Consider the following 27,092-nt stretch of genomic DNA (forward strand, 5'->3'; position numbering starts at 1 on the left):
CAGAAGTTTAGCATGTACAATGTTCCCCATTGGTGCTAGATGAGAAATCAAACAGCTTATCAAAGAGCTGTAAAAAGACATTTCACCAAAACAATAAATATCCACCCCATGCTGGGAAGAAATAGGCTGAGACTCACCCGTGGCGCTACAAACATCCTCTTGGGACGCATGAATGTTTGTACAAAATTTGATGCCTAACCATCCAATAAGCTAACTAATTCAAATTTACATGGCAATTCTACAATAGCTGTGGCTTCAGTGGATTTGAGGAACCCTGTATTTGTGTGATTCACTGAACGTCTTGCTGCATTTTTAGATAATCTGTCATGCATCTTTGTTTCTGTGTGTGTGTGTGTGTGTGTGTGTGTGTGTGTGTGTGTGTGTGTGTGTGTGTGTGTGTGTGTGTGTGTGTCTCAAGTCTGAAGGCAGGAAGCATATCACTGTGTAGATTCACAAAGGCACCGAAATGCTTCTTCTATTTCTCCAATTTGCACAGTTGTGTGTGCATATGCTCCACTGCTATAACAATTAACAGACACACTATATTGCAAAGAGTATCTGCTCGTCTGTCTTCACACGCATATGAACTTGATGTGTATAATATGCTGCAGCTCTAACAGCTTCAACTCTTCTGGGAAGGCTTTCCACAAGGTTTAGGAGTGTGTTTGTGGGAATTTTTGACCATTCCTCCAGAAGTGCATTTGTGAGGTCAGACGCTGATGTTGGATGAGAAGTTCTGGCTCAAAGTTTCCACTCTAATTCATCCCAAAGGTGTTCTTTTGGGTTGAGGTTAGGACTCTGTGCAGGCCAGTCAAGTTCTTACACACCAAACTCGCTCATCCATGTCTTTATGGACCTTCCTTTGTCATGTTGGAACAGGAAGGGGCCATCCTCAAACTGTTCCAACAAAGTTAAGAGCATGAAATTGTCCAAAATGTAGCCTACCACTTTGTGGCTAAATTGCTGTCATTCCCAATTATGTCCACTTTGTTATAATACCATCAATAGTTGTATGGAATATTTACTATTGCAGAAATTTCATGACTGGACTTGTTGTACAGGTAGCATCCTATCACAATACCGTGCTGGAATCTGAGAGCTCCTGAGAGCAACCCATTCTTTCACAAATGTTTGTAGAAGAAGTCTGCATGGCTAGGTGCTTGATTTTATACACCTGTGGCCACGGAAGTGACTGGAACACCTGAACTCAATGATTTGGATGGGTGAGCGAATACATTTTTGCAATACAGTGTAAAAACAGTATAAAACCCACTGCTTGTGGCAGAACTTATGAAACACGGCAATAAAACACCCACAAAGAAGAAGTGCAATTTCGCTGAATGTGAAAGTGAAACCTGGTTATCTGAGGTCTGGAATCACTAACAGAACAAATACTACTAACTGGGGAAAAGAATAACTGAGGCTATCAACTCAGTGGCAGAAATGGACAACGCATGAGGACAACAAGAAGGCCGGCACCTGTTGCTTTGTCCAACAGATTTGGTTTGGGGCCACACAGCTGTACATGGAAAATTATAGAGAAGGTACACTGGTCGTTGTAGTAAACAAACTGATAGAACAATTAATAACATAAACATTTAGACATTATGTTCATTTCCAATTCAATATTTTTTATTCTGGGACTTATTCTGGAAGTTGTTTTGCAAGACTTATAGTTCACAAAATCCTTATTTCTCTTACACTGGGGCTTGGCACAGCCCTCAGTTTAGCCACTGTCTGAAACAAACTCCGCTGCCTTTAATGTCACATTCCCTATAAGTCGTCATTCTTCTGAATCTGGTCCTCGGAAGATATGTGGGCCTTCTGTCTTCACAGGCAGAGCTGTATGTCTGAGATCACCTTATAAAGAGTATCCACTCACATGAGTTTTTAAAAAAGTATCTGAAACAGTGTGTTTAGAAAATCCTGAGGCCTGAGCTTTTGAACTTTCACACTTGAGCATATGCTGACCTCATTATCTGAAACACTGGGCATGTTTAACACGATCCTCTTTTAATGAAACATTCCACAGATTCTTATGACGACCCTAGTGCCACCCCAGGAACACAGGTGAGTCTGCACAAAGAGACCACCTCCCCTGCCAGTGCATGGTCTGTTCCACTCTCCACCACATATGCACAAACTTATGGAAATCACAGATAGATATCATCAATAAAACTGACAACACTGCAACAGAATTGCTCCAACTTTGGAATATCCGACACTGGTGCAAACTGCATTTTGATGTTAGGATTTTGAATATGAATATGATATAGCTTATCTTATTTTATAATGCCACTCACACTATGGACATCACATGACTTAATGTTAACTGCAATATTTCTGATTTGTCCACCAGCTTCCTCTGAAGTGTTCCTATTCAAAGAAACCCAAGAGCAGTGAAAACCTGCAGACTGGCAGGAACTGCATAGTTTCTCTGGGTTTGGCACTCCAAAGTCAGGCCCAGTTCCTCATGCAGGTTAAAGAAAACAACCTTTGGAAGCCTAAAGCAGCACATGGGCCAACTATCATCTTAAGTCATAAAATCAGAACAACTCATCAAAAAGGTCCTCCAACAGTGCCACAGCAGGAGTCCTTGCACGTCATTATTATTTACAGCTTCAGCTATTTATTAAACCATCCACAATAATAAGTAATTAAAAAAAACTAAAGTATGCACAAATTAATAATGTGCCCCTGTAAATATAAAATTGGAAGAACTAAGATAGGTGTGCAAACAGAAAGTAATATGCAATGACAATAAAAAGTACTTTCTCATTGCCTTTATGTTAAATTGTTAAACTGCTTTTTTTTCTGCATTGTGTGTGTGTTTTTTTTTAAAGTATCTTTACAGATAGTCTGCATCAAATAACTTTGATATTCAAAACTATCACCAGAATGCGACAAATGCACTGTAATGCACTGCATTACAAAATTAAAACAAATGTATCACCCAGGATCTGGATGGAGTGCAATAAAACAGAGGTTCCTTGTGGGAAAGCTGTTTTACACATTGTGCCTTTAGCTTCTGACCAGGCCTTTGTTTTAGTCTTTACAGTAAAATCCTCTGTTGTTGCAGCCTAACAAGCCTGGTGTGCAGAGCATGAGCGTTTCCTGGTTTTGGTGGTGTCAGTGAGGCTGCACTTGGTTGAGCGAAGTTACACATAGAGTAAAGCCTTGCAGTGACCTGTTCTTTACCCAGCATATTTCAAATACCACACATCACCTGCGTCCCCATCCATGCACGTGTCCTCGTACGGGTGTGTGTGTGTGTGTGTGTGTGTTTTTACCGCATACTGCAGACACTTACATCAGCTGCTGACTTAGGCACTCCTTCTCTTCTCTCATTTTCTGAAGCTCCACATTGGAATTCCTCAACTCCTCACGCACTGCTGTTTACACAGACACACACACAGACAAACACACAGACACACACACACACACAGGTTTACTTGATACAATGAAGATGCGGTACAAACGTACAAAAGTGAACCTGCATAATGGCGCAATCCAGAGGTAAGTCAAAGCCAGGCTGGTCAGACAAAGATGAGAAATGAAACAGAGCAGAGATGTCTATTAGTGTTTCCTAGCACTTGAGCAAAGGAGGACAGCTTGCATCAAATAAAACAATGTGCAAAGGCAACACTACTGGTAATGAGGCAACACACAAGATGCAGAGGAGTAAGAACACAACAAGAGTTGATGTGAGAAAAAACAAATCAAGGTAGAAAACTGAGACACGAGGCACCAGCTGAACACGGGAAAGAGAGGGAGAGACAAAGGATGGGAATGTGTTGACAGAAAGGCAGTTTGAGGGGAACTGGGACTCAGGAGGGGAAACAATGAGACAGTAGGGTAGCCTGTGTTGTTGTGTGTCTGACACAAAGTAGCTGCTGTATTGCTGTTTCTTCCCTTCACTGCCACCTTGATGGTTTGATACAACATGTAGACAAAACCAAATCAATAAATTAAAAAATATGAAATAATAAAAAGTATAAAATAACAGAGCAACATGAAGAAGACGTAATCTAGACGTGTGCTGTATATGGCTCATTTCTATATGCCTAAATCTGAACCTACTATGATCTTGCACAGGTAAGGGGGTATGATATTATTCTGCACAGTGTACAGAACAGGTTTCTCAACCAGTGACTGGAAATATCCTGGCATGTAGCTATCATAAGTGTAAATATCTGCATACCAGCTGCGATCTTCAGCTAAATATATAAAATGGCAAAGACTTGCAATCATAAACTGCATATTCAGCAAGCATGGGCATGTATGGCTGCAAGTGGAACCAGGCCACCAGTGTTTTATTGATGATGTGACTGCTGATAGAAGATGCAGGATGAGTTGCGAAGTGTCCACGGCTGCGCTCTCTGCTCAGATTCAGCCAAATGCTGCAAAGCCAATCAGATAGCAGTGCAAATGGATAATGACCCAACGCAAACTGCAAAAGTAACCCAAGAGTTTCCTCAAGGCAAAGAACTTTAGTATGTCTCCAATTGCCAAATTAGTCACCTGATCTAAACCCAACAGTGCACGCTGTTCAGTCACTGAAGACAAACGTGAAAGCAGAAAGATCCACAAATAAGCAGCAACTGGAGGCAGTAAAGGCCTGACAGAGCATCTCAGAGCAGGAAACACAACATTTGGTGATCATGAGGTCTAGACTTCAGGCAGTCATTGACTGCAAAGGAAGTGTTAAAAATTATCTTTATATTTAAAGTGATGTTAGGTTGTCTAAATTAATATAAACTGCTTCTCAGTCATGTCCATGTATTTCGAGCCTCTGACGGGGGCACTGTGTATAAAAATGGCTGAAATTCCTAAACAGTTAATGCAGTTCTTTTTTTAAATCCCTTTGAATTAAGGCTGAAAGTCAGCACTTCATTCACATCTCTGTGGTGGCGCACTGAGGCAAAACTATGCAAAACGGTCCTGGCTATTAGCATAAACTACTATAAAATTCTTTGTCTCTGCAGTAATTAATCCTGCTGGAAATAAAAGCAAAAAAAAAGATTTTCCAGGTTGGATATAAACATGAATTCCCCGAATCCGGCCATATTTGTCCGACAACTACAATAAAAAGCTCACGTTGTTACTTCTTAAAAAAGAGAGTCACCAATAAAGCCACCCCAATTTAATATTAGGAAATTTTCATTTCGATTGACTGTTAAAATAATAACATATATAAAGACGAAGACCTTCATTTTGACTGACGTGACATGATGCACTGTATTAATACATTTTCACAACAAAAAAAAAAAAAAGTGCAGCTCCTCCAAGTTGCAATAACCACTGCAGTATGTACACATTGTGTTCAAGGTATTTATGACATCTCTGTTATGAAGTAATGGCAGAGCAGTGGAAATTTAAAACATTTTTGCGGTGTTGTCACATAATGCAGGGCGTTACAGCAGGGCATAGTGGCTGCAGGCCTGGAGAGCTCTCAAACCAGCAATGTCAGCCTGACATTCTCCTGCTCCACGTCTTTGTTTTCCTTGCTCTGCCTCACTTGTTCTCTCTTTCACTCTTCCACTCACTGTCTCTCTCCTCTCGCCCCCCCCTTCCAACTTCCACTCTTTCTGTGTCTCTGTTTTGCTATTTCTCTCTTGCCCTTTTTTCTTTGTTTCTTATCTTGGCTCTAACTTCCATACCCTCTCTCTCTCTCTTTCAGCAGGAAAAGGGGAGTGTAGGAGGTCCTTCTCAAACTGGCAATACACTGATAATTGCTTTCTGGTCACTGTGACATGGCAAGGTCTGCCAGGGTAAAGCAGCACAGCTACACACTCAGAAGGACACACGGTAAAGGCAAGAATGCGTGTGCTAAAAGCTGCACACACGCAGAAACACAAGCGCCGCAAAGGCTCGCAGAGAAAGACTCGCAAATAAACACTGCGTGCAGTCGTGTCCAAACAGCAATAGCGGTATAAATACTTGATGGAGCAGAAAGGTTTTTGCCATGACAGCAAATCAGCTGGTCTGACTTTCTCTGCGGCCCTGCTATTGTGTCTCACTGCTAACAAAAAAGACACACACAGTGTAACAAGGTGGCTGTAAAAATTACAGCAACTTACTAGCAGCTGGCCTCAGACATTTTAGAACAGCTTTGCAATATTGTCACTGGGGTGGTAGTTTGCAGAGCTGCAGTCACAGAACATTTTATTTACTCCATAATATACCACAATACAGCACGTAGCTACTCTTGAGTGCCATTACTTTAATCCATTACAACAATAAATAAAACAGCTTCATCGTCAGTTTACTTGCATCTTTCTCCCCTTTGACATATTGACCAAATATGTTGGGCTGGATCGATTGTTTGGTTGTTATTCCCTGATCTGACCAAGTCCTCCCTGGCTGGATGGTCGTTGACGTTTTGTTTATATGGAGAAAAGCACTACATCAATAGCCATCAAGGACCGATTCATTATTTTTGGCAAAGGGAGGAACAGACAGCATGTGAGAACTCAATCCATACAACTCTGGACTCGTCCAACCAATCACAAACTGCCAGATCTAATGTATTTAGTGTTTATGTGTTCTCAACATTTACTTGAACTTGGCTCCAAGCAAACTGATACCATGTCAAAGAAGTTATTAATGTGGTTGCATTCTGTTAACTCAGATGGCCAAAAAGCCAACTGGAAACTTTGCAGCGGTTTGCATATAACAGCTCAACAACCGACAAGGAAGCGCATCCAAGAGCAGAGAACTAACTTGTCTTTGTTAGGCTTGTGTTTAGGGCTTGAGACTTGAGTGTCAACATAACGGAGTTGGCATATTTCAATATGTTTGGTTTAATTATAGGTTTAAGATGACATTTGCATTCAGCTACAGCTTCACCGGCTCCAGCTTCTGTGAGCAGCAGCAGCAGCTCCACTCAGATCAAGCTGGATGTGAAGCCTGCTCTCATTTAAATGGAAAAAACTGAATCATGATGGGATTTTTTTTTTCTTGCCAAGACATGAGGCCTGTTAGCATTATTCCTCAGCAAATCGTATGAGTATGGGCAGGAAACCACTGGTCGCATCGGAGTCTGTTGCTAACATTTAAGCGTAAAGTGGTGAGGTTAAAATTATTCAGTGAGCATATACTTGCTTTTGGGCGAGCAGAACTCTGCAAATAATCCAAGCCCAACACCAGGGAAGATCAGAAAGTCAGTGCAGAAAATATGTATATAAACTCAAGACCAAAAACACATAATCGGCCATATTACCATGGCATAAAAGTATTCTAAGAACAGTGAGAATAAAATTTACTCAATGTATGAAAAAAAGGCAAAAAGATGCAGTTTAACTAATTTAATTGCTTACTAAACTGATTAACTGTTAGGTAAAATAAAATCGGGGTTCACGCTTAGGTTTTGTCAAACTACAGATTATTTTTGGTAGAGCTTCAAAATGTTTTGCATATGATTTCCATAAACTCAGTTTAAACCTGCTTTCGCAAACATGCCGCAACTGCCACAGCTTGAAGCTTAAAGCTGAGGATGGACTAGAACAAAGCAACGCCACTAACAACTCTCACTGACTCCCATAACGTAGCTAAGAAGCAGTAACCCACACTAACAGACCATGTGACAACATAAGATCCTGCACATTCCAGTCACCTTTACAGCTACGCATGCACGCCATGGAATTTTTACTAGCGTCTACATTACAATAATATCACATTCTCAAGCATACCACATGCATTTTTGAGCGTCTGCCCAGTTTATTACGCAAAATAAAAGCACACCACCGTCTGAACTACAGCAGCTTCAGGGGAAAAAACTGATGCAAATGCTACATGCGAAGGAGTTTTACTGTTTCCACCTCGAGTTTATTTTTACTTAAGTAGAACACTAAGGAATGTACCACATGTGCTATGAAATGAAAATGGCTCACTGATAGTGGCTTATTACTGTATTACAGTTCTCCTTTGGGTACCAACTGTACCCCAATCCCTCCCTAAAGGAATTCATAAACTTTTAATAGATTATATCTTTTAAAGCAAATGCATTTTTTACCCACGTTTATATCAAAATGCTTTGGAAATAAACATGCTGCTAGGCGAACAGACAAATGGAGACAGACAGATGTGGAGGCAGTATTTACTAAGCTGTGTGAACATATAGTTGATATTTTTATATTGCTCCTGTCAGTATCAACTCACACATGTACATGGCTCCCAGGGTAAAAGATACTATAGAGTGTTGGGATGGCCCAGGGTGTTGGCAGATGTATGTGGTTCACAGATCGGTCACACACACCCACACCCACACGCACACAAGCACGCACAAATGCATGCACGCACATTTGTATGGCCTTAGTCATGCTTAATCATTTGACTGCTTTTGAGAACTTTTCCATCAAAAAACCCACACTTTCAGACCTCCGGGTCCGTCACCTCTAATGTCAAGTTGTGCACGTCAACTGCTGACATCTGCACAAAAATAAACTCCGATTAATTACGTCTTCATCTTCCTCTAATCTCACCGCGTGTCTTTGTCTCGCTCTCAGTAAAATTCCACACCCCTCGAGGCTTCTCCTCCCTCTTCTTCTCCACCTAACCATAAACCACATTTATCTGTTCACATTGGGCAACCTCCTTATGTTTCCCTCTGCAACCCCCCCCCGCTTGCTGTTCATCTGCTGCTTGGCACTAACCACAGAATGCTGACAGACAGGTAACACAGTTTAAAAGCAGACAAACGCCCATATCAGTTTGCAGTCAAATTCAGGTGACTGGCAAAGGTTTGTGGTTCAGTTTTGAAATTACAGTAATTTATGACAGCAGGGCGAAAACACGTCATTGATTAACCAGCTGGTTGTTGGAAAAAGCCAGCTCTGGGAACTAACTGAATAATTATCTAATTTTTCCTTGTCAGTCAAACATTGCCTACTTTAAGCTTCTGATCTCTGAGAATTTGCTGTGTTTGTTTGTCTTATGCGACAATAAATTGAGTAGCTTATGAAGGATTGGATTTTGTTAAACAAAACACAATGACTTCACTTTTGGTATTTCATTTTTATTTCTAGTCTTTTACTGACAAAAATCTGCCAATAAATAAATAAATGTTGGCTGAAGCTCTGGAATGATGCACAGACAAAACCCCTTTCTTATCTACATTATGGCCGTAATAAGGGAGGGGTTTACACTGACTACAAACTGCTGCTTTTTGTTGCCTAAGGCCCCAGTCACACAGGCCTTAAGACTGGTCAGCAACCCCCTAGAAACCACTGATTGCCAGAGGAAAATGTGTACTGCCTGAACAGTTGCTGACTTGTTGCTGGTGGTTTCTGGCTGTCTTTGAAATCAATTGCTTTCGCAGACATCCACACAGGTCTAAAGAGCGGTCGGTCACCCCCGAAACCACTGGCCACTTGGGAAAATTGTGTATTCCCTGGCCGTCTGGCAAGTAGTTCCTGGAGGTTGCTGGCACACACTATGTGTGTTGGTTGCAAAGTGGCATACAGCGGTCTGCTTTGGTTGCTTTGGTCTCGAGCAAGGTTGGCCGAAGTTTGCATAGAAGAACACTATGCACACCAAGCGGTAGTGAAACTATGAAAGTGCACTGCAAATCAGAAATAGAAAATGTTCTCCTTCAACGTAAAAGTTGTGAATTACCACTCCAACCAATGTGTTTCAAAAGGTGCAACTTTTACTTTGAAGAGAAACATCTTCCAGTCCCAGTTTGCGTTTGCGCTTTTGGAAGTTTTACTACCGCTCAGTGGTTAGTTATCAAGTCAGAGTCTTACATACAAACTATTGATGACTGCAGCAATGCTTACCAACAAAGCAAACATAAAGAGGTTTTCAGTGCGGCATCTTCTTTGCGAACTGAATTCACCCAGTGACAGACAGCAACCACTCACCAACCAGCCGGGGAATACACATTTTTTGCTCAGTCTCAAGGGTCTCTAAGCCCTTGAGACTGAGGCCTAAAATATAAAATGTCAGTATTGGTATAATCAGAAACCAACATGCTAAACTGCTTTTAGAGATGAGATACAACACAGCATTTTTACTCTACATTAAATTTTTCAATGTGTAGTTTTGTTTTACAAAAAATGTACTTTCGCTGCCCATAAGTACTGTGTATATGGACCACCACGCGTGTGTTTGCCAATGTGTGCATTCCTTAGTGTGTATTTTATTATATCCGTTGGTTCGTGCAGCACCTGCCTTTTACGAGCACGTCACTGAACAAACACACTCACACGACATCAGTACAAACAGTAGACCACTTTCTTTGACTTCCTCTATCAAACGCGCTCTTTTTTCCTCTCTGCCATAAACACGCACACACACACACACACACACACACACACACACACTCTTACATTTCGCAGCTGTCTGGAACGTGCAGCAGAGAGAAAAAGACCCACCCATGAGGTGAGCCGGAGGTTAACTCTCCTTCAGGCATTTACTGTCAGCGCCGAACACACACAAAACGCACACATGCACGCTGGCTGCAGTCTTGGTTCACTTGCTTACATCTATTTAAATTTTATAGTCGGAGGTTCCTGTCTAACTTCTCTTTAAAGCTTGTTGCAGTTTGTGTATTAACTGTAAACACACAGGCACGCATACACATTATGATCCATCCATTGTGAGTGCTGCTCTCAGAACTAAAAGAGTCCACGGCACAGTTAAACTAATATTTATTCCTCCTGAGAGATTATTTGCTCAACTCTTTCTGCCTCTTTCATGTCTGCTTTAGCACTGTACGAAAACACATGCTCTGCTTTACTGTTGTGTAAATGACTCTCCTTTGACCTGATGTGTGTGTGTGTGTGCGTGTATGTGTGTGTGTGTCGTGCATATGCATGTGCAGTATGTATTACCTGAGTACACCTGTGTGCTGTGCTGCATTATCTGAGATCTGAAGCCCTGCCAGGCCCTTGTCAGCTGGCTGAGGAAACCCCTTACATCTGTGAGGCCACTGCCAGAGGAGCGTAACAAAGAGAGAGTTGCTTGCAGGGTCTGCCGCTGCCGCGCACAAATACCTCTGAAACACACAAACACACACAAACTCACAGCTTGAAATCGTTTAAAGTTCAGATGAAGCAATTTCCAGAAGAGTCTTTGATTTCTTTTTTTTAAATAAATTGACAGTATTTCATTGCTTTGACACATTTGGTTATAATATCTGGACCTCTAAAGTAAGCTAATTTTTAATGGTGTGGCCTGGAAAGATCATAGCTGGTACTGCAAACTAGGGGTGGAAATTTTTTTGCTCCTTCCTTTCCAAATACTAAGGCTATTACTCCTGTAGAGTTTATCAGTGTGATGAAGAGAGAATTAAACTGTGTCGTTGTTCCCTGGCGTGAAACAAAGAGCATACTGTAAAAACCAGGCTGTAACATTTTTTTGTAAGAAAATTGTAAAGAAAAATATAACGTGCAAATTATGCAAACTTTATATTTAATTGAAAACAGTATAAAGACAACATAAAATGTTGGAACTAAGAAATGATTGTTTTGTTTTTTGGAGACTTAGTGTTTAAAATGTCTTTGAATGTTAGGGTAACATCTTAAAGTCATGCTAGCCCATTATGAGCAACATCTCATGTTCCAGTCCAGTTAGAGACCCTAACTAAATGTTATTCCCTCTTCCTCCCAACATTTCCTAACTATACTGTACACCATCAATTAATAGAGAGCTTCCACACTCCCTCCATACAATTTATGCTGACTGGTAGCGCTGTCAAAATAAAATAAAAAATAAACTGATAATGAGATACTAATAATCAGATTAGATATTCATTTCCAACAGTACCATCTTCGTCTCCTGCAGGAACACAGCCCCTCCCCTCACTAGCAGCTGAACACATGAATTGAGCAACACTTTATGAGGAACTCTGAGAGGTCAGTAAAGCTCCCACTGAATTATTAAATATTTATATTATAAATGTTAACCAGGCCGGTGCACAAATTAACATTAGCCGTTTAACTATTAGAAATTACCCAAAAGCCACATTAGCCATCTTTTAAGTTATTATCTTAACACCATAGTGGCTAGTAGCTATTAACGTGGGGAGCTAGGCAGCACATGTAGACAGGATCATTTAAAAGGATAAAATAATTATTTGCATTAACATTCATGTGGTATTGAAAATAGTATTGAGTATTTTTCTGGGTACTGCTTTCGAGTTTGAAAGTCTAGTATTACGATAATCCTGCTGACTGGTGATGAAGACATGAAGGTGAATCTACGTGCCAGTCATGTCTGCCTCCTTTCATGTTCAAGTTGTACATCTCCACTTTAACCAGAGTCAGCAGGTGTAGCTCCTTAAGGTCAGGTGCAGGCGTACATTTGTCAAGTTCCCCTATGTCGCTTAAATTCTTTGGTTCTCGCTCTGTCATGTATTGACAGTGTTATAGATATAGGCAGTGCATGGCAGGCAATAAATCAGTGGGAGAATATTGGAGAAACATGAAAGGCATGACAAAAATTGAAAGCTAAATAAATGACAGAAGGCAACTGAGGATAAATGTGACCACAGTGTCCTTAAAAAAAGCAAAGCGTGTTTTGGTGTTCAGCACTCTCCCTTTCTCTCTCTCACTCTCTAAGACGAAAAGCACTTTGAGGAACATGAAAGATCACAAGCATCACTCACATCTGCATACATGCACACACACACACACACACGCACACGCACGCACGCACGCACGTCACAGACCAATGTAAAGCATGGAAAACTAGAGCAATGGAATAGAACATTCTGTTATTCTGAGCCCACTTTTGAAGGAACATGTGGGTGAGAGGACGCTGAACAGTTTCCTATTTTCCTGCAGACGCTTGGAAGCGCACAATACAGGTACAGGAACACACATGGAGACACACACAGGTAGACATACACAGTAACAAACAAACATTGCGAGCATGGTTAGGTTTTATGTGCAAAATAACGTGACCGTTTTTGAGAGCTCTGCAGGCTTGAGTGGTTGTTTTTCTTATTCAGGGTTTGTGGTTTAAGGTGATAAAAAAATGAACAGAGTCTCTGACGAGACGAGACAGGACGGGACGAGAGGGCAGACCTTAAGCTGGTCTGCAGTGCCTGCGAGCGTGCATGTGTGCGTGCAGGGTGGAGGGTGGAGGGGAGCATTGGGCACTGCTTGTCACGAGAGCCAGTTTTATAATGTCAGATGACATAAATCATAAAGCTGACAGGACCAAATGGAGGAACAGATATGGGCCAGATCTGTCATTGGTGATAAGTCCTAAGACTGTGGAAAAACAGAGACACAGAGAAAGAGATTGCATGTGTTTGCTCACCACACTGTTTTACTCATTTGGCAGCTTTCAATGCTTGCAGCCTGATTGAGATGCATTTTTTCCCCGACATCTCATCTCCTTTCTCCCACTCTCTTTACCTCTACCTTTCTCATCTGCTCCCATCCTGTCATTAGCCGCTCATGTCTTTTCCATTCTCTTTTTCTATTTCCTGGAATTAACCACTGGGTCAACTGAATTAACCTTCTCTCTTCTTGTTTCCCACTCTCTCTTTTATTGTCCTCCTGCTATCATCTCACACAGTTGTTTCCCATCTGCCCTGGACTTCCCTGCCATGTATCTGGTTCAGGAATAAACAGCCAAGCTGGATGGTGCACACTGATATTTCTCATCTTGTTGTTCTTGCTTTGGCAGGATGGAAATTAAACTTTCAAGCTGTTTTTAGTTTCTTTACAAAATCCTTAACACATTACCACCACTCAAGCCATTTTATTTTTCTTTGATATTCCTCTATGGTCATATATTTACCTGAGAATTTCACCTTGCAGCTTCTCTTTTCCAACTATGTGCTCTGCCTCTTCCTTCATGGCTGCTGCTAGTGCCAATCTATAGAGAAAGAGGAAAAAGTAAATTACACAAAATCTCCAATTTTATTGATACATTTGTAGGTAAGTATTGACTCAGGGGGGCTGAATACTTTTGCACGCCGCACTTTTCAGTTTTTTATTTGTAAAAAATGTTTTGAATCATGTATAATTTTCGTTCCACTTCACAATTGTATACCACTTTGTGTTGGTCTTTCACATTAAATTCCAGTGAAATATATTTATGTTTGTGGTTGTAATGTGACAAAATATTGAAAAGTTCAAGGGGTATAAATACTTTTGCAAGCCACTGTAAATGCAAACTGATATAGGTGCTTGGCAACCTTGATTTTATAGGAATATAAGCAGAACATAACTAGTGGGCAAACAGTTGAATCGAGTCTCCTATTAAAAACATTTATGAATACATGAATTGTGCTCATTGAGGCAGACTGACTCAGATTGATTGCAATGTGCTGGAAATCTGTGTTTATAGATCAGATGGAAATTATTTGCAATCACCAATCTATCTGAGAGTGATTGCAGTCAGTCCAAATCGAACCGCAACAGTCTGGAGACAGGCTGCCTCCCACCAGGCAACCTGTGCAGGCCATCCAATCTCTGGGCAACCAGTTGGTTGCTGCAACTACTTGTAATCGGTCTCCAACAGCCATAAAATTCAACTTAATCACCAGGCATACACTGAATTTTCTTAGTTGCAAGTAGGTTGCTATCATACTTTTACTCTAATGTGACTGACCCATTAACAGTGAGCTAGTTTTCTAAAAGTAGGTCATATAGAAATATGGCCAAATGACAGTCAGGTGCTATATTATCCAGTGAGGTGCCTCTGGTCACAGTTACAGGTGTGTTTTAGGTGTGATGATGGTTGTTCATCTAGTCACCTGCCAAATATTCTTTAAAAGTGACTGGCGGCAGGACAGCAGGGTGGCTCAGTGGTAGAGCAGGTAACCACATTCATGCCAAGAGGCAAAAAAGCTGGCAGCACAGGCTCGAGTCCTGGCCTGTGCTCCCTGCCACATGCCTCCCCTGTCGCAACCTACACTGTCAATAATGCTGCTGTGACCAAAAAAAAAAGTAAAAAAAAATAAAAGTGACTGGCTGCAAGTGCCTTTTATACATAAAATTTCCTTACAAAGATCACAAGAATTATCTAACTAGCAAGAAACCGCTGCAAGCCTTCAAAGCTCCACAGGCTGCAGCTTGTTTTACCTTTTGGTCTCTGTGTCCTGTGGTTCACTGATCTGATTGGATGAAGCTGGACTATGACAGGACATGAGTTTGTGGTTCTCTGTCTCTTTGTATTGGCCCTGGCAACTCACCCTGCCTTGCCGTTGGATAAGCAGTAAAGAGAATGGATGGATGCACAGCCATGATAGTAACATCAAACAAAGGCAGCATCCATCTCTCTCCAAAGCAAGAGGAGCCACTTCATTAATGACTCCCAATTATAAATTATTGATGACATGGAGATGGGATCAGTCAGGATATGAGAGTAGGATAAAGACATTGTGTACTTTTCTACAGGTGAGCTGTCATGAAAGGCTCTGTAAGCTACCATCTAATAGTTTAGGATTAGCAACAGTCCTCTGAGCCTTATCATAGCTGTCAGGACTTTTTTATTTTACTGAGTAAGAGGCCGATTGCATGCTGATCATCAAAAATAGGTCCCTGTCATGTAGCTTTATATTATGGAGAAACTTTTCTTTAACAGTATTAGGAGTAGTGACAATGTGTGTATGAATGAATATACAGAATGTGACTTTTCTGATTATTTATTATTATTAATACCAGGATACAGAAAGTTAACCTAGAAATAAGATGAATGAAAACACAATTTACTGAACAATAAGCTGCTGTAGACATATATTAGCCTAGGCTAATAGACGCCTTTGCTGCAGGGCACAACTTATGCCTTCACTTACAAGGCATACCTATACACATGCCTAGATAGCTAACAAAGTGTGAGGTGAAATGTGTTAATGTAACATTTGCAACAACTTGCTAAAGTATGTGCATATGTGTATGCTGGTTCTTTAGCTGAAGCAGGTACTCAGTGAAGGCACAGTGCTGAGTTGGATGAATAGTTTCACACTTCTAACAACAGCTGTACTTGCAGTATTGAGGAATTGTGTATTTACACATTACAAAGGAAGAAAAAACAAGTAAAAAAAAATACCTGCTGTACTGTACTGTACTGTACCACAGCTGCAAAGCTGTTATCTGCAATGCCTCTACAATTTGGTTTTAAAAAAAAGACATGAGGAAGATAAAGGTTATGATATGTTCTTGCCTACTTGCAAACACGTATAGTGTTGAAACCAGGACAAATGCTTTCTCTGCGGTGTTTTTCAGTTTACATTTTCCAGACAGAAGCAATCAAATCCAACAAGGTTCTGTAATCAAACCAATCAAAGACCCATAACGAGTGAGACTGCACGACCTGGACAGTTACGAAGCAGGAACAAAACATCCTGTTCTCTCTTAAAACACCACTGACAGCAGGAAGAATACGCGTAATAAGCACTCAGAGTTATGCATGGCAGACTAGACAAAACCAGACAGACAATAATCATGAAGCTTAATCAAGAAGTGCAATTTGAGTGACATGTTGGCAGGGGATTTTCTGCCTACACTTTAGAAACAGGTGAAGTAAGCCGTTCAGCGATCCAGAGAAAATATCATTGAAGACAAAAAGAGGCGACTTTCTTTAATTTAATACATCAGCAATAACTTTGTTCAAGGGACATTTACTATTATTAGTAAAAAAATAAGCTAGTCCAATACACGGTTCATAGTAAAATAATACAGTTATTTTTTAACTTAAATAATTTAGTTATTTTTGAACCACAGTTTTCAGATTTTATTGTTTACTACCGAGGTATGGGTGTGGTGATGGAAAGACATCATAAAAGCCAAATCCCACCCAATTTAATTAGGCAACCTTTGAATACACTTACAGGGAGTAATGCATAATACAATAATAATATGATGAATTAACAAAATAAACTGCCAAAGAATGACTCCAAAACTTAATATCATACAGTGCAAAAAATCATGATAAACTCACTTTTGCACTTGGGGAGGGAAATTTTAAAAAATACTACAATTTTACAAGGGGTACAGAGACAATGCTAGATGGCAAAGAAGCATCAATACTGATGGTATTTTAAAATAATAAAATAGCATTATACATAGAGAAAAAAGAAAAAAATACATAATCAAAAATACATACATAAATTATGTTAAATATATAATGAATAAAGATATACTGTATACATAGAGTGTACATTCTTCCACAAAAACTGAATCAGCAGCCTACAGAGTGGAGGAATATGCAAACTGCAGGTTACAAAAGAGCAACATAAAAGCACAATAGGAGTAATATACACTATATTACACACTATATTCAAGAATGGGATGTCACTCAATTTCATGTGCATGTGAAGGCAGATGAGTGAATGCTTTTGGCAATATAATGTATATCAAATGTAATGATCATGTTTCATGTCTAAGGAAATAAAAGCAATTTATAGTTTGTTTAAAAATAAACCATAAATGCTTCTGCAGTTTGCTTTTTATGTTTGTGGTGAAAACTGATCTGAAATATATGAAACTATGATAAGGTTAACTATACATATAATTTACATGACCCATAAATGGTCAGCCATACAACAGCATGTGCCTACATACATATTGTAATCATGACAGCAAACAGACAGGGTCCTTTGTTTATTGTGTTTAGCTGAACAACACTGCATATTCAGTTTGTCTAACAGCCTAACAAAAACCACAGAAAGCATGAGCACATTTATGGTAAAGACAGTCATGCTTAAATGTCAGTTGACTTATGATTCAAGGCTTTCAGTTCCTTTACCACTCAGGTCATATCACCTAATTGAAAGCTCATGTTCCAGCTCTGGTTCTATTCACGTTTCTCGCGTGTGAGTGTGTGTGTTCGTGTACTTTTAAAGAATATTTGGCAGGTAACTAGATGCACGTGCATGAAGAAGCAGCAGTGTTTAATTTTGAGACATACAAGTAAATATGTATGCGTGTGACTTCACTAATATGTTGTGTGTGCGAGATTGTGTGAATTAGTTGTTTCCTTGAGCATTTTAGCCCAAGTTAGATCAAGTCCGTGATCCTTTCTGTATAAAATTGTTTGTATTTATGCCTGCGTGCCTTTGCTCTTGGAGTGATATCAGCCCAGACTCCCACTGTTCACCCATCTGTCCCAACCAGTCTCAAAGCAAGATCAGAATGAACACTGCCTCAAGTAGTGTGTGTGTGTGCATCTGCGTGTGTGCAAATTTTGTCTGTGTGATTATTTTGTATATAAATTTGTCTGTACTTTGCATGCATGAGCTCCAGCTCCTCTTCTCAAGGTGGTAGCTGTCAGTGGAATAACTAGGTAGTGCAGTACCAGAGAGGGCGTCGCGGATTAGAGTACCCCAAACCAACAGACTAAATCAAGCGCCTCATCAACCGTGTCACACGCACACACTCAGGACACACCAAACAGAGTCAGGTGCACACATATCAACAGAGCCTGTCTCAGCCGCAGTGTTACCATGACCGACCAGATCAAATGTTTTCCATTTTGTCGGGCACGTATGTGTCAGAGAATTTTGGAGGTTTGTTTGAAGGTCAACATTACAAAGCTGAAATTATAATCCCCCTGCAGGCTTATTTTCAGCTGCTGACTGTACAAAATGTTTTGTGTCATTATGTCTGTTTAACCCAGATTTTAGCGGGGGGACAAGTGTGACTGAGATACATATGGCCTTACAGGCTTTATGATGTTTCATTAGTGGTTAACTGTGTGATTATTTCTGTAATTATTAGCTGTAATTTTCAAATAACTTTCCAAATTTTTGCGCTGCAGGCCCTTTGACAGTGGTCAAGGTGAAATGAGTGCACGTCAGTGTACATGTGTCGCCATATTTACTTTATTTGCATAAGTGATATTTTTTTTTTTTGGTCATCACTGAAAGTGACATAAAAGCTTTCCCATATCAAAGTATCATCTGTTCACCCAGTGCGTGTGTACGTGTGTGTGTGTATGTTTGCGTGAGCTGACACAGTGTTTTGATCAACACCATGGCAGGACATTCAAAGCAGAAAGCCATTTTACTTTGAGCAAAAAGGAGTGCAACACACACACAAGGTCACACACACACACACACACACACACACACACACTGCACTTACAGCTTTTACATGTTTTCAAAACTAAAAAGCAGAATTGGGTCCTGTCAGCAGCTGGTTAAATGCTTCAGTAATAACTAAGAGCACTTTAATAAGATCTGTCAATCAGCTTCTGTCAATACTTTATCAGCTAAGCGTAATCCCTTACTGGAAAATGCTGCATATGTGTGTGTGAATGTGTGGGGGTGTGTGCGTGTGGACACCTGTCCGCATATATATATTTTGCTTTTTGGTTATCTGGTAACCATGTCAGGGACGCCATAACAGTGATTGCAATCATCAAAACACGCAAACACATATGCACGCACACACGAAAACGGACTCACACACACACACACGCACAAGTAGAAAGCACACATCATTATGAAGCTAACTGAATTAACTCATAGGAAATGAAAATGCATTTGTTTTCCAGCTTATGAATTTCATTTCTCAAAAATAGCATCTTTGTTTCATTTGTGTGTGTGTGTGTTGCTATGCTACTGCTTCAACAAGGATTTGTTGATTACCAGATAAACTTGTCATATTGTGTGTCTGTGTGAGAGACACTGCGCTGTTGACACACAGAAACACAGTAATATTGTTGTTTTTTGTTTATCTTGTTGTCATGAGCCCCCACGATAAATTTAAACCCGCATTAGAGCTGAACAAAGGTCCTCTAAAGTTGAGAGCGCTAGTGTGCAACTAATATGTACACAACATAGACAAAGCAGGGAGCGAGCGAGAGAGCGTCTGTTTGATGTGGTAATGCGAACTTCAGCTTGGATATGTGCTAATACCGCACATGCTGGCTTCCAAGCCTTCTCGACTCTGTACATTACGGCTTGACATATTACCTAACACATACGTGTGGGCAACAGCAGACTGATTTGTGTATTGTTTCTTTGGTTGCTATTGGAAACAAGGAATTGAAATAAAACCACATGAGTGAGTACATAACTAATTTCCCACAAAATACTTCCCTGTTACAAATAGATCCTTTTTTTTTTCTATTTGCCATCCATCATTTGTCTCTCCTTCACTCCCATTTTACCACCTGCAAGTCGTCTTATCATTACTGTAATCCCGCCCCAGGTGTGTGCATATGTGTGCGTGTGTTTGTGTGTGTGTGTGTGCACGCGCTCCCACATGTTTATGATTCATTCTTCATAACTGCCAAGTCTAATTTTTGTTACTGTGTGCAGGAGTAATTATTCTCTCGACTGCAGGTATATACAAGTATATGCAGGCATACACACGGCCTCAGATGAAGGTAAATACATTATACTCACAGTCAGGCACTGACGTATATACAAAACACTGCATTTGGATCAACAATGAGACCAGCCAGCCAAGTAGAAGCAAGCAGAGCGTATAAAAAAAAAAAAAACCCAGACCCTACTCTCAGTGCCATGAGCATGCACACAAGTAACATCATCATGTTATCATTCAGCCTGTCTTCAGTCAGGTAACCTTTGTCTGTCCATACCTATTCATCAACGGCTCATACAAAGGGACCCTTTGGTTCTTTCTGTTGTCCCTCATATTCCTCAAGTCTATTTTTGCCTGGAATATAGTGATGAACTTTTCGGTTCTCTCATGCTCTCTTAACCCTTTCAGATCAATAAGTGACACAAACTGGTGGGCCAACCTCGCTTCATAACCCTGTGTACAATCGGGCACCAGATGGTGACTGTTATCTAAATTTCAGCAAGCACTAACTTTGTTACATAACCAGCCTTGTATCTGCTTCTGAAAAAAATGTAACAACAATAAGAGTAAAAAAATAACACTCAGTCAACTGCTGCCACAGGTGTCCCGACAAAGATTAACGGAGTAGAACGCATCAGATACAAGGGAAAAGACAACGTTTTGTTGTTGCGCCACAAGAACAAACAAACAAGTGAGAACAAGAGTTCAGTTACTACGTACTGCACTCTGAACACTTAGCTCCAAATTCATATGCATATTCACATTTACAGTTTTGTTTCACATCTCCTTCAAATATTTATAACATCCTTTTAAACTGCTGGGTAGAATTGGAGCTGTATGAAAGACTCTGCCTTAGCTGACCCACTTGCTGCATATACGCATATACAGTTCAGAAGTTCACAAATGTATCAACAGAATTTGCATGATTTTTTAACAGGGAGACTGTCCTTTAAAGTTCTATGACCTTAGATGGTATTAAAATAAGGTAAATACAACCTCAGATGAACAACAACACATATACACATTACACTGCGCCATTATTTATTATTATTATTAGAGAAACAAATGTTGCTGTTCATCAATCTGGGAAGGGTTACAAGGCCATTTCCAAACAATCTTAAGTCTATCATTCCACAGTGAGAAAGATTATTCACAAGTGGAAAAGATTCAGGCAGTTGCATTCGCAGGAGTGGACCTCCCAGAAACTTCAACCCAAGGTCAGACTCAAGTTCATGAAGGTGTAATTAGAAAAAGACTCAACAAGTATGGCTTGTTTGGTAGGGTTTCCTCCTCTCTCTGTTCATCAGTGGCTCTATAACTTCCAGATGATTTTTTTTTATTATGTCCTGATACGTAAAACCTTACAAATGAAAGAGCGTGCACTTTCTTTTTAACATGACTGTACTTGTGCTTAAGGTGGGTTTTAAATGTGTGGCAGCCATAGTCCTTTGAAATACTGATCTATCTAACTTAATAAAAGTGCACACAAACGATGTGGGATGTCATGTGTAGATCACATACCTTTATTTTATTTTAATGCAATGTTCCCAAGTCAGTCAGTAAGCAAACACAGCAAGCATAAATGGAACTAAAGTTTGTGTTAGGGCCTTATTAAATAATCTTCTTCCACTTGTGTATTCCCCCTTTTTTTAAAATCATTAAAAAAAAAAAAAACGATTAAACTTTCGACTGTTATTCTGCTGGTAATCAGCTTTGGGTTTCCGTAAAGATGCATCTGCAGATCTCTTTGAGCTGCTTTTTATTGTGAGAGTCAAGTTTGTTTCTTTTTCTAAACTAGAGCCAATAAATATCTGGAACATTGTGTCAGTAAGTGGTACAGAGGACGCAACATAAAAACGTTGCAGTCTACTCTCAAATGATAGAAGCAGACTGTAGGAACATGAAAAAGAAGAAGGCCACAGATAATATGAGACATCCTTGGCCCTCAGTTGGATATTATGCACTTTTCTGGTAATATGACCTGAAAGTGGCACTTGTCTGCTTTCTCCTCTTTCTCTCGCTGTCCTTTTTGTTCCTTATTCATCGAGATCAAAACATCTCCGGGTTGTGTGCGTTTGAAATTGCGTAGCAGGTGACATTTTAAAAGCAGGTTTAATTGCACTTTCCGCATTACTGTTTTTTTTTTTTTCCTCACCTTACTTTCTTCTGTCATCTTCTGCCACACACTTGTTACACAGACACGCACGCATTCACACGTGTCATTAAAAAACACTTGAGGTCCGACGTGACATTTTCGGTTAGGTTTGGTTTGTGTCTAGGGTGTGTTTTATAACGCTACCAGTCAGGTTCTCCAACTAAGCAGACACGCACGCACACACACGCACACACACAAAAGTCTCATCCTGTCAGACCAACACAGGGCCAGCCAGCCAATAGAATATCAAAAGAAGGAAAGGAAAAGGTTTGGTTTTAGTTGTGTGTGTGTGTGGAAGCAGCAAGGCCAGTACTGGAACAAAAAGTGTATTAAAAAAAGGCAGTGCCCTCCTGGCATGAGACATTTGCATTCATTCATATCCGTATAAAAAGAAAGACTGACTGCCTCGCTGTCAGCCCATGCTGGCCTCTCACTGTGTCATTACCTCTGCCTGAACTTTGACATCCTGACCCACCCTTGGCCTTAGACTCCAACTGTGTGTATTTTTGTTTGGGTGTGTTGTTTACATGTGTTTTTTGGCTTCATGAAGAGAGAGCGTATGCGAGAGAGATAATCAGCTTACATGAGACCAGATTGGGGATTGGCTCACCAGTCTACCATACAAATAACAACATAAGGACAACCTAAAACCCAAGTCGCCATATGAGCACACGGCTGTGGTGTACGCACAAACACACACACAAACACTGTAAATTACAGTAAAATATCCATCATTTACCAACCCATACTGGAAGTTTAAACCAGGCTTTGGCATTTCTACTGTAATTTCTTGTTATTGCCCAATATTACAATAATACTGCATACTAGTATTCACAATTTTTCCCACGACACTTACTATGTAGTGAGCAATAAATTAAGCATTCACACTCACATTCACACTTAAGGCCAATTTAGAATTGCCAAGTAATCCCGCATGCCTGTCTTTGGACCCTGGGAGGAAGCTGGAGTACCCAGAGAGAACCCACACATGCAGAACATGTACTCCAGCACTCCCTGTTTACAATATACAGTATTATACCACATAGAGTCACTAGCCATCATTTTTATTTGAATCTCTATAATAAAAATCATTGAGTATAATAAATTCACAATGTGCTTTTGTCTCAATCAGTTCAGCCTACACTCACTGGCCGCTGGCTGGACCCCCTTTTGTCTTCAGAACTGCCTTAATTCTTCATAGCACAGATTCAACAAGGTGCTGGAAACATTCCTCAGAGATTTTGGTCCATGTGGACATGATAGCATCACACAGTTGCTGCAAATTTGTTGGCTGCACATCTATGATGAGAATCTCCCATTCCAACACATCCCAAACTTGCTCTATTAGATTGAGATCTGGTGGCTGTGGAGGCCATTTGAGTAGAGTGAACTCACTGTCATGTTCAAGAAAGCAGTTTTGAGATGATGAGTTTCATTTTCTTAAACTGCGTCCACACTGAAAGCGACTGCCTCATCGCTTATTGTTTTGAAGCTGACAGCTGGTCATTTGTGGATATTCCAGGCTCTAGTTTCCTAGGTAACCATCTAATGTGTTTATTACCAGGTCATATGTCAATCAATGGTATCCTGCATCCTCATCGAACTGGAAGCTGGAAGCTGGAAGTTGAGAAAAGTGCAGGTCCCACGCACTTCATGTCGCCAGTGGATATTTCACCTGTAGTCACTTAAAGCTGAATGTCATTCATGGTTTATGTCTCTGAGGTCTTTGGTTGCCACATTGCTGCAAATTGCTTCCAATGCCGATGCAACTTTAGTTGACAGGAGTGGCACGCAGTGTGGTCTTCTGCTGCTGTAGCCCATCTGCTTCGAGGTTTGATGTTTGTTCAGAGAGGCTCTTCTGCATCCTTTTACTGCAGTTACTGGTTATTTGAGTTACTGTTGCCTCCTATCAGAAGTGTGGCCCTTCTCTGACCTCTGCAATTAACAAGGTATTTTTGCCCAGAAAACTAGTGCTCACTGGATATTTTCTCTTTTTTTGGACCATTTCCTGTAAACCCAAGAGATGGTAGTGTGGGAAAATTCCAGTAGGTCAGCAGTTTCTGAAATACTCAGACCAGCCTGTCTGGCCCCCAAAACCATGCCATGTACTGAAATTATGACAAAAAAAATATTTAGGACAGGTGCCGAGCCAGAGCTACAGGAGAACATGCTATTAGTGTGTTAAACTAATTGGGCAGACAAACACAAATCTGTCAGAATTTAAAAAAAAAAAAAAAAAAAAAAAAAAAAGCAAAAAACATGAATCTAAAACTTTCCAAGTTCTTATGTTTTATATGCATTGCCAGCTTGGTGCAGCAATGGAGGGCAAGTTGGTTTGGCATTTCCAACAGCTCTATGCACTTGAAAAGTCCAGGAACTGAAAGGTTAGTAAGCACCACAGACAGTTTTTACCAGGCCCGCTGCCAAGGGTCAGGCATACATGATGACATCTTATTGCATCAGGCACGTTTTAACTAAAGGACAAGAAAGCTTTCAAGGATGGTAAAGTTGTATAAAAGAATTAAATATAAACACACTCTTCTATTACTTTAGCAATAAAAGGGTAATCGTAGTTGCAAAGACATACAACTATCCTGGAAAAGTGCTACAAAGCAGTGAAGGAATGCCAAAGGATGCTGAGGAGAAACTAAATGACCCTGTGAGTGTTTTTGCTTCAGTTTAAGCTAACCTCCATCAGTGATGCCAGGTCGGACTAGAGGGTTCACTGCTTTGTATAAACAAAGTGAATCTTTTCCAGGCTTCCACAATTATCATTGTGTAATTCACGGGTAAACATTTTAGGGTAAACATTTTAAATATGACAGTGGTGATGGATGTTGTAGCAAAGATTACGTATTCCATTCAGGCCAAGAGCCTACAGAGGTTATTTTAACTGCACACAGGCATTATGTGGCTAAGCAGGGTTAAATTTTTGGCAAGATTCACTGAATTACTGCCTGAAACCAAAAATCTTCTGAAGCTTTCAGAAGCATTCAGAATATTCAGCAGTAGCTTTTGGATTTAGTGTTCCTGACAGATCTCAATGACCTGCTCAAGGAGTTTAATTTAGAGCTGCAGGGCAATGATAAATATGTAATCACTATGATTGGTTTAGTCAACAAGATTAAAAGCAAACTACATCTGATGTCAAGAGGGCTGGAACACTGTGATCTGAGGAACTTTCTTCATATGCAGGCAGAGCCCTGACATCATTCTGTCAGAATTTGAGATGAGTTTTACTCACTTTTCATCCACCATTGTTACCAACTCCATGCTTCCAAAATAGTATCACTCTTCCATCTTCATATCTCTGCTGCTGAGAATAAGATTCTTACACTGCTAAATGACAATAACATCAAATCTAGCGAAGGAGGTTGAGGGCGTTATACGCTTAACCCCTACTGCAATCAATCGCTCATCATTGCAGAGTCAGTCTGCAGTGATGAGCTCAACTCATCTGTGATGTGTCTCTTTGCAACAGGGAACTCGATTCAGCGGGTTGCCATCTGGTTGCATTCCTATATAAAAGCAAGGGTACTCAGCACCAATGCCGTTTTGCAGTTAAATCGCCTTCCTGCAGCAACTATTCATGGAGGAATTTCTGTTTCAAATCTATGAAGTTTCGTATGGACTATGAAAGTAAGCAGTTAATGTGAATTTCTGTTTAATGTTACAGCCTTAGAGATTTGTCCCTTTCATTGGGTTATCACAGTTAATTGGTCTATTATCACAGAATTCATGTAATTGCCAACTTGACCCACTCAATCACAAACTGATAGCAGACTGACTCCATCTTATTGCTCTTTTTTAACCATCTTGAGACATCAGTCACTTTGAAGGCGTCAACTGACTGCAAATGTTTGCAGACCTGGTCCCCATCTTGTTTCAAATACAAGATCGCCAGTTCATTGCACACAGTCCTTATAATTTTGGTCATGCTGCAGTCTCACTATTTTCTCTGGTGTGACTGTAGTATTACGGATCATCCTATTTATACTAAGTCTTTTTTTTTCCTGGCGTTAAAATGATCAAATCAAAGTACAGATTAACAGTGACAGACTTTTTCATTAAAAAAATTTTTAAAAACTATCTTGTGTGTTGTGTGCATTTGAAATACTTGGTTTGGGCTGACAGCCGTTGGCATTGACTGGCAACTTTAAAAGTCAATCTTGGTTCAAAAGAGTTTGAGAAGCAGCACAACCGCACATTTCCAATTTCTGCATCTAATACCTTTCTGACCATGCTGAAGGTGGGTGGAGCAACGTTACACGATCATCACCAAGAACTACATGAAGTCACCAAAACCCATGTTCAAATAATGGGTACAAGATGTCTCAACCAAACAGGCCAAGAAAGAGGGAGGGAAATGTCAATCAAGTGAAAACTCCTCGGTGGGAGGGCCTTTATTTGAACGGCTTCCAACTGAGCTAATGGAAGAACTTTTTATTGAGGGGTTTGTGTTTTAATGAACGACCCTTTTATTCTGTTTCACCCACGACATCCTTTCAAATATTTATGGTGTAAACTGGTAATTTGTGGTTGTAGCTGCAGGTGTGCGCGCAGGTGTGCGTCAGTCACTTGTGGGACGAGGGCTTTAGAACCGTGTCATTGTTTTGTGTTAAAACAGGACAGACTTCAAATACTTTGGGCTGTTCGTAGCATTCTCATGAGTCACGGCATTAAAAGCATTTCCTACATATTTC

The 27,092-nt window shown here is 40.3% G+C and overlaps 1 protein-coding gene across 2 annotated transcripts in view; it reads right to left on the bottom strand.

The window, feature by feature from the left end:
- lekr1 (Leucine-, glutamate- and lysine-rich protein 1) overlaps positions 1-27,092 on the bottom strand; it is an 81,209-nt gene that overhangs the window by 30,610 nt on the left and 23,507 nt on the right. The window contains exons 4-6 of one of the 2 annotated variants that reach the window (XM_030744881.1): positions 13,756-13,833; positions 10,836-10,999; positions 3,311-3,389 (exon numbers count right to left, since the gene is read on the bottom strand). In XM_030744881.1, the coding sequence (XP_030600741.1) occupies positions 3,311-3,389; positions 10,836-10,999; positions 13,756-13,833 (321 nt within the window). Of the gene's footprint in view, positions 1-3,310; positions 3,393-10,835; positions 11,000-13,755; positions 13,834-27,092 lie in introns of both variants that reach the window. The other variant, XM_030744880.1, reaches the window with a different exon arrangement.

Source organism: Archocentrus centrarchus, chromosome 13 (genome assembly GCF_007364275.1).
Source record: "Archocentrus centrarchus isolate MPI-CPG fArcCen1 chromosome 13, fArcCen1, whole genome shotgun sequence".
Classification (NCBI taxonomy): domain Eukaryota; kingdom Metazoa; phylum Chordata; class Actinopteri; order Cichliformes; family Cichlidae; genus Archocentrus; species Archocentrus centrarchus.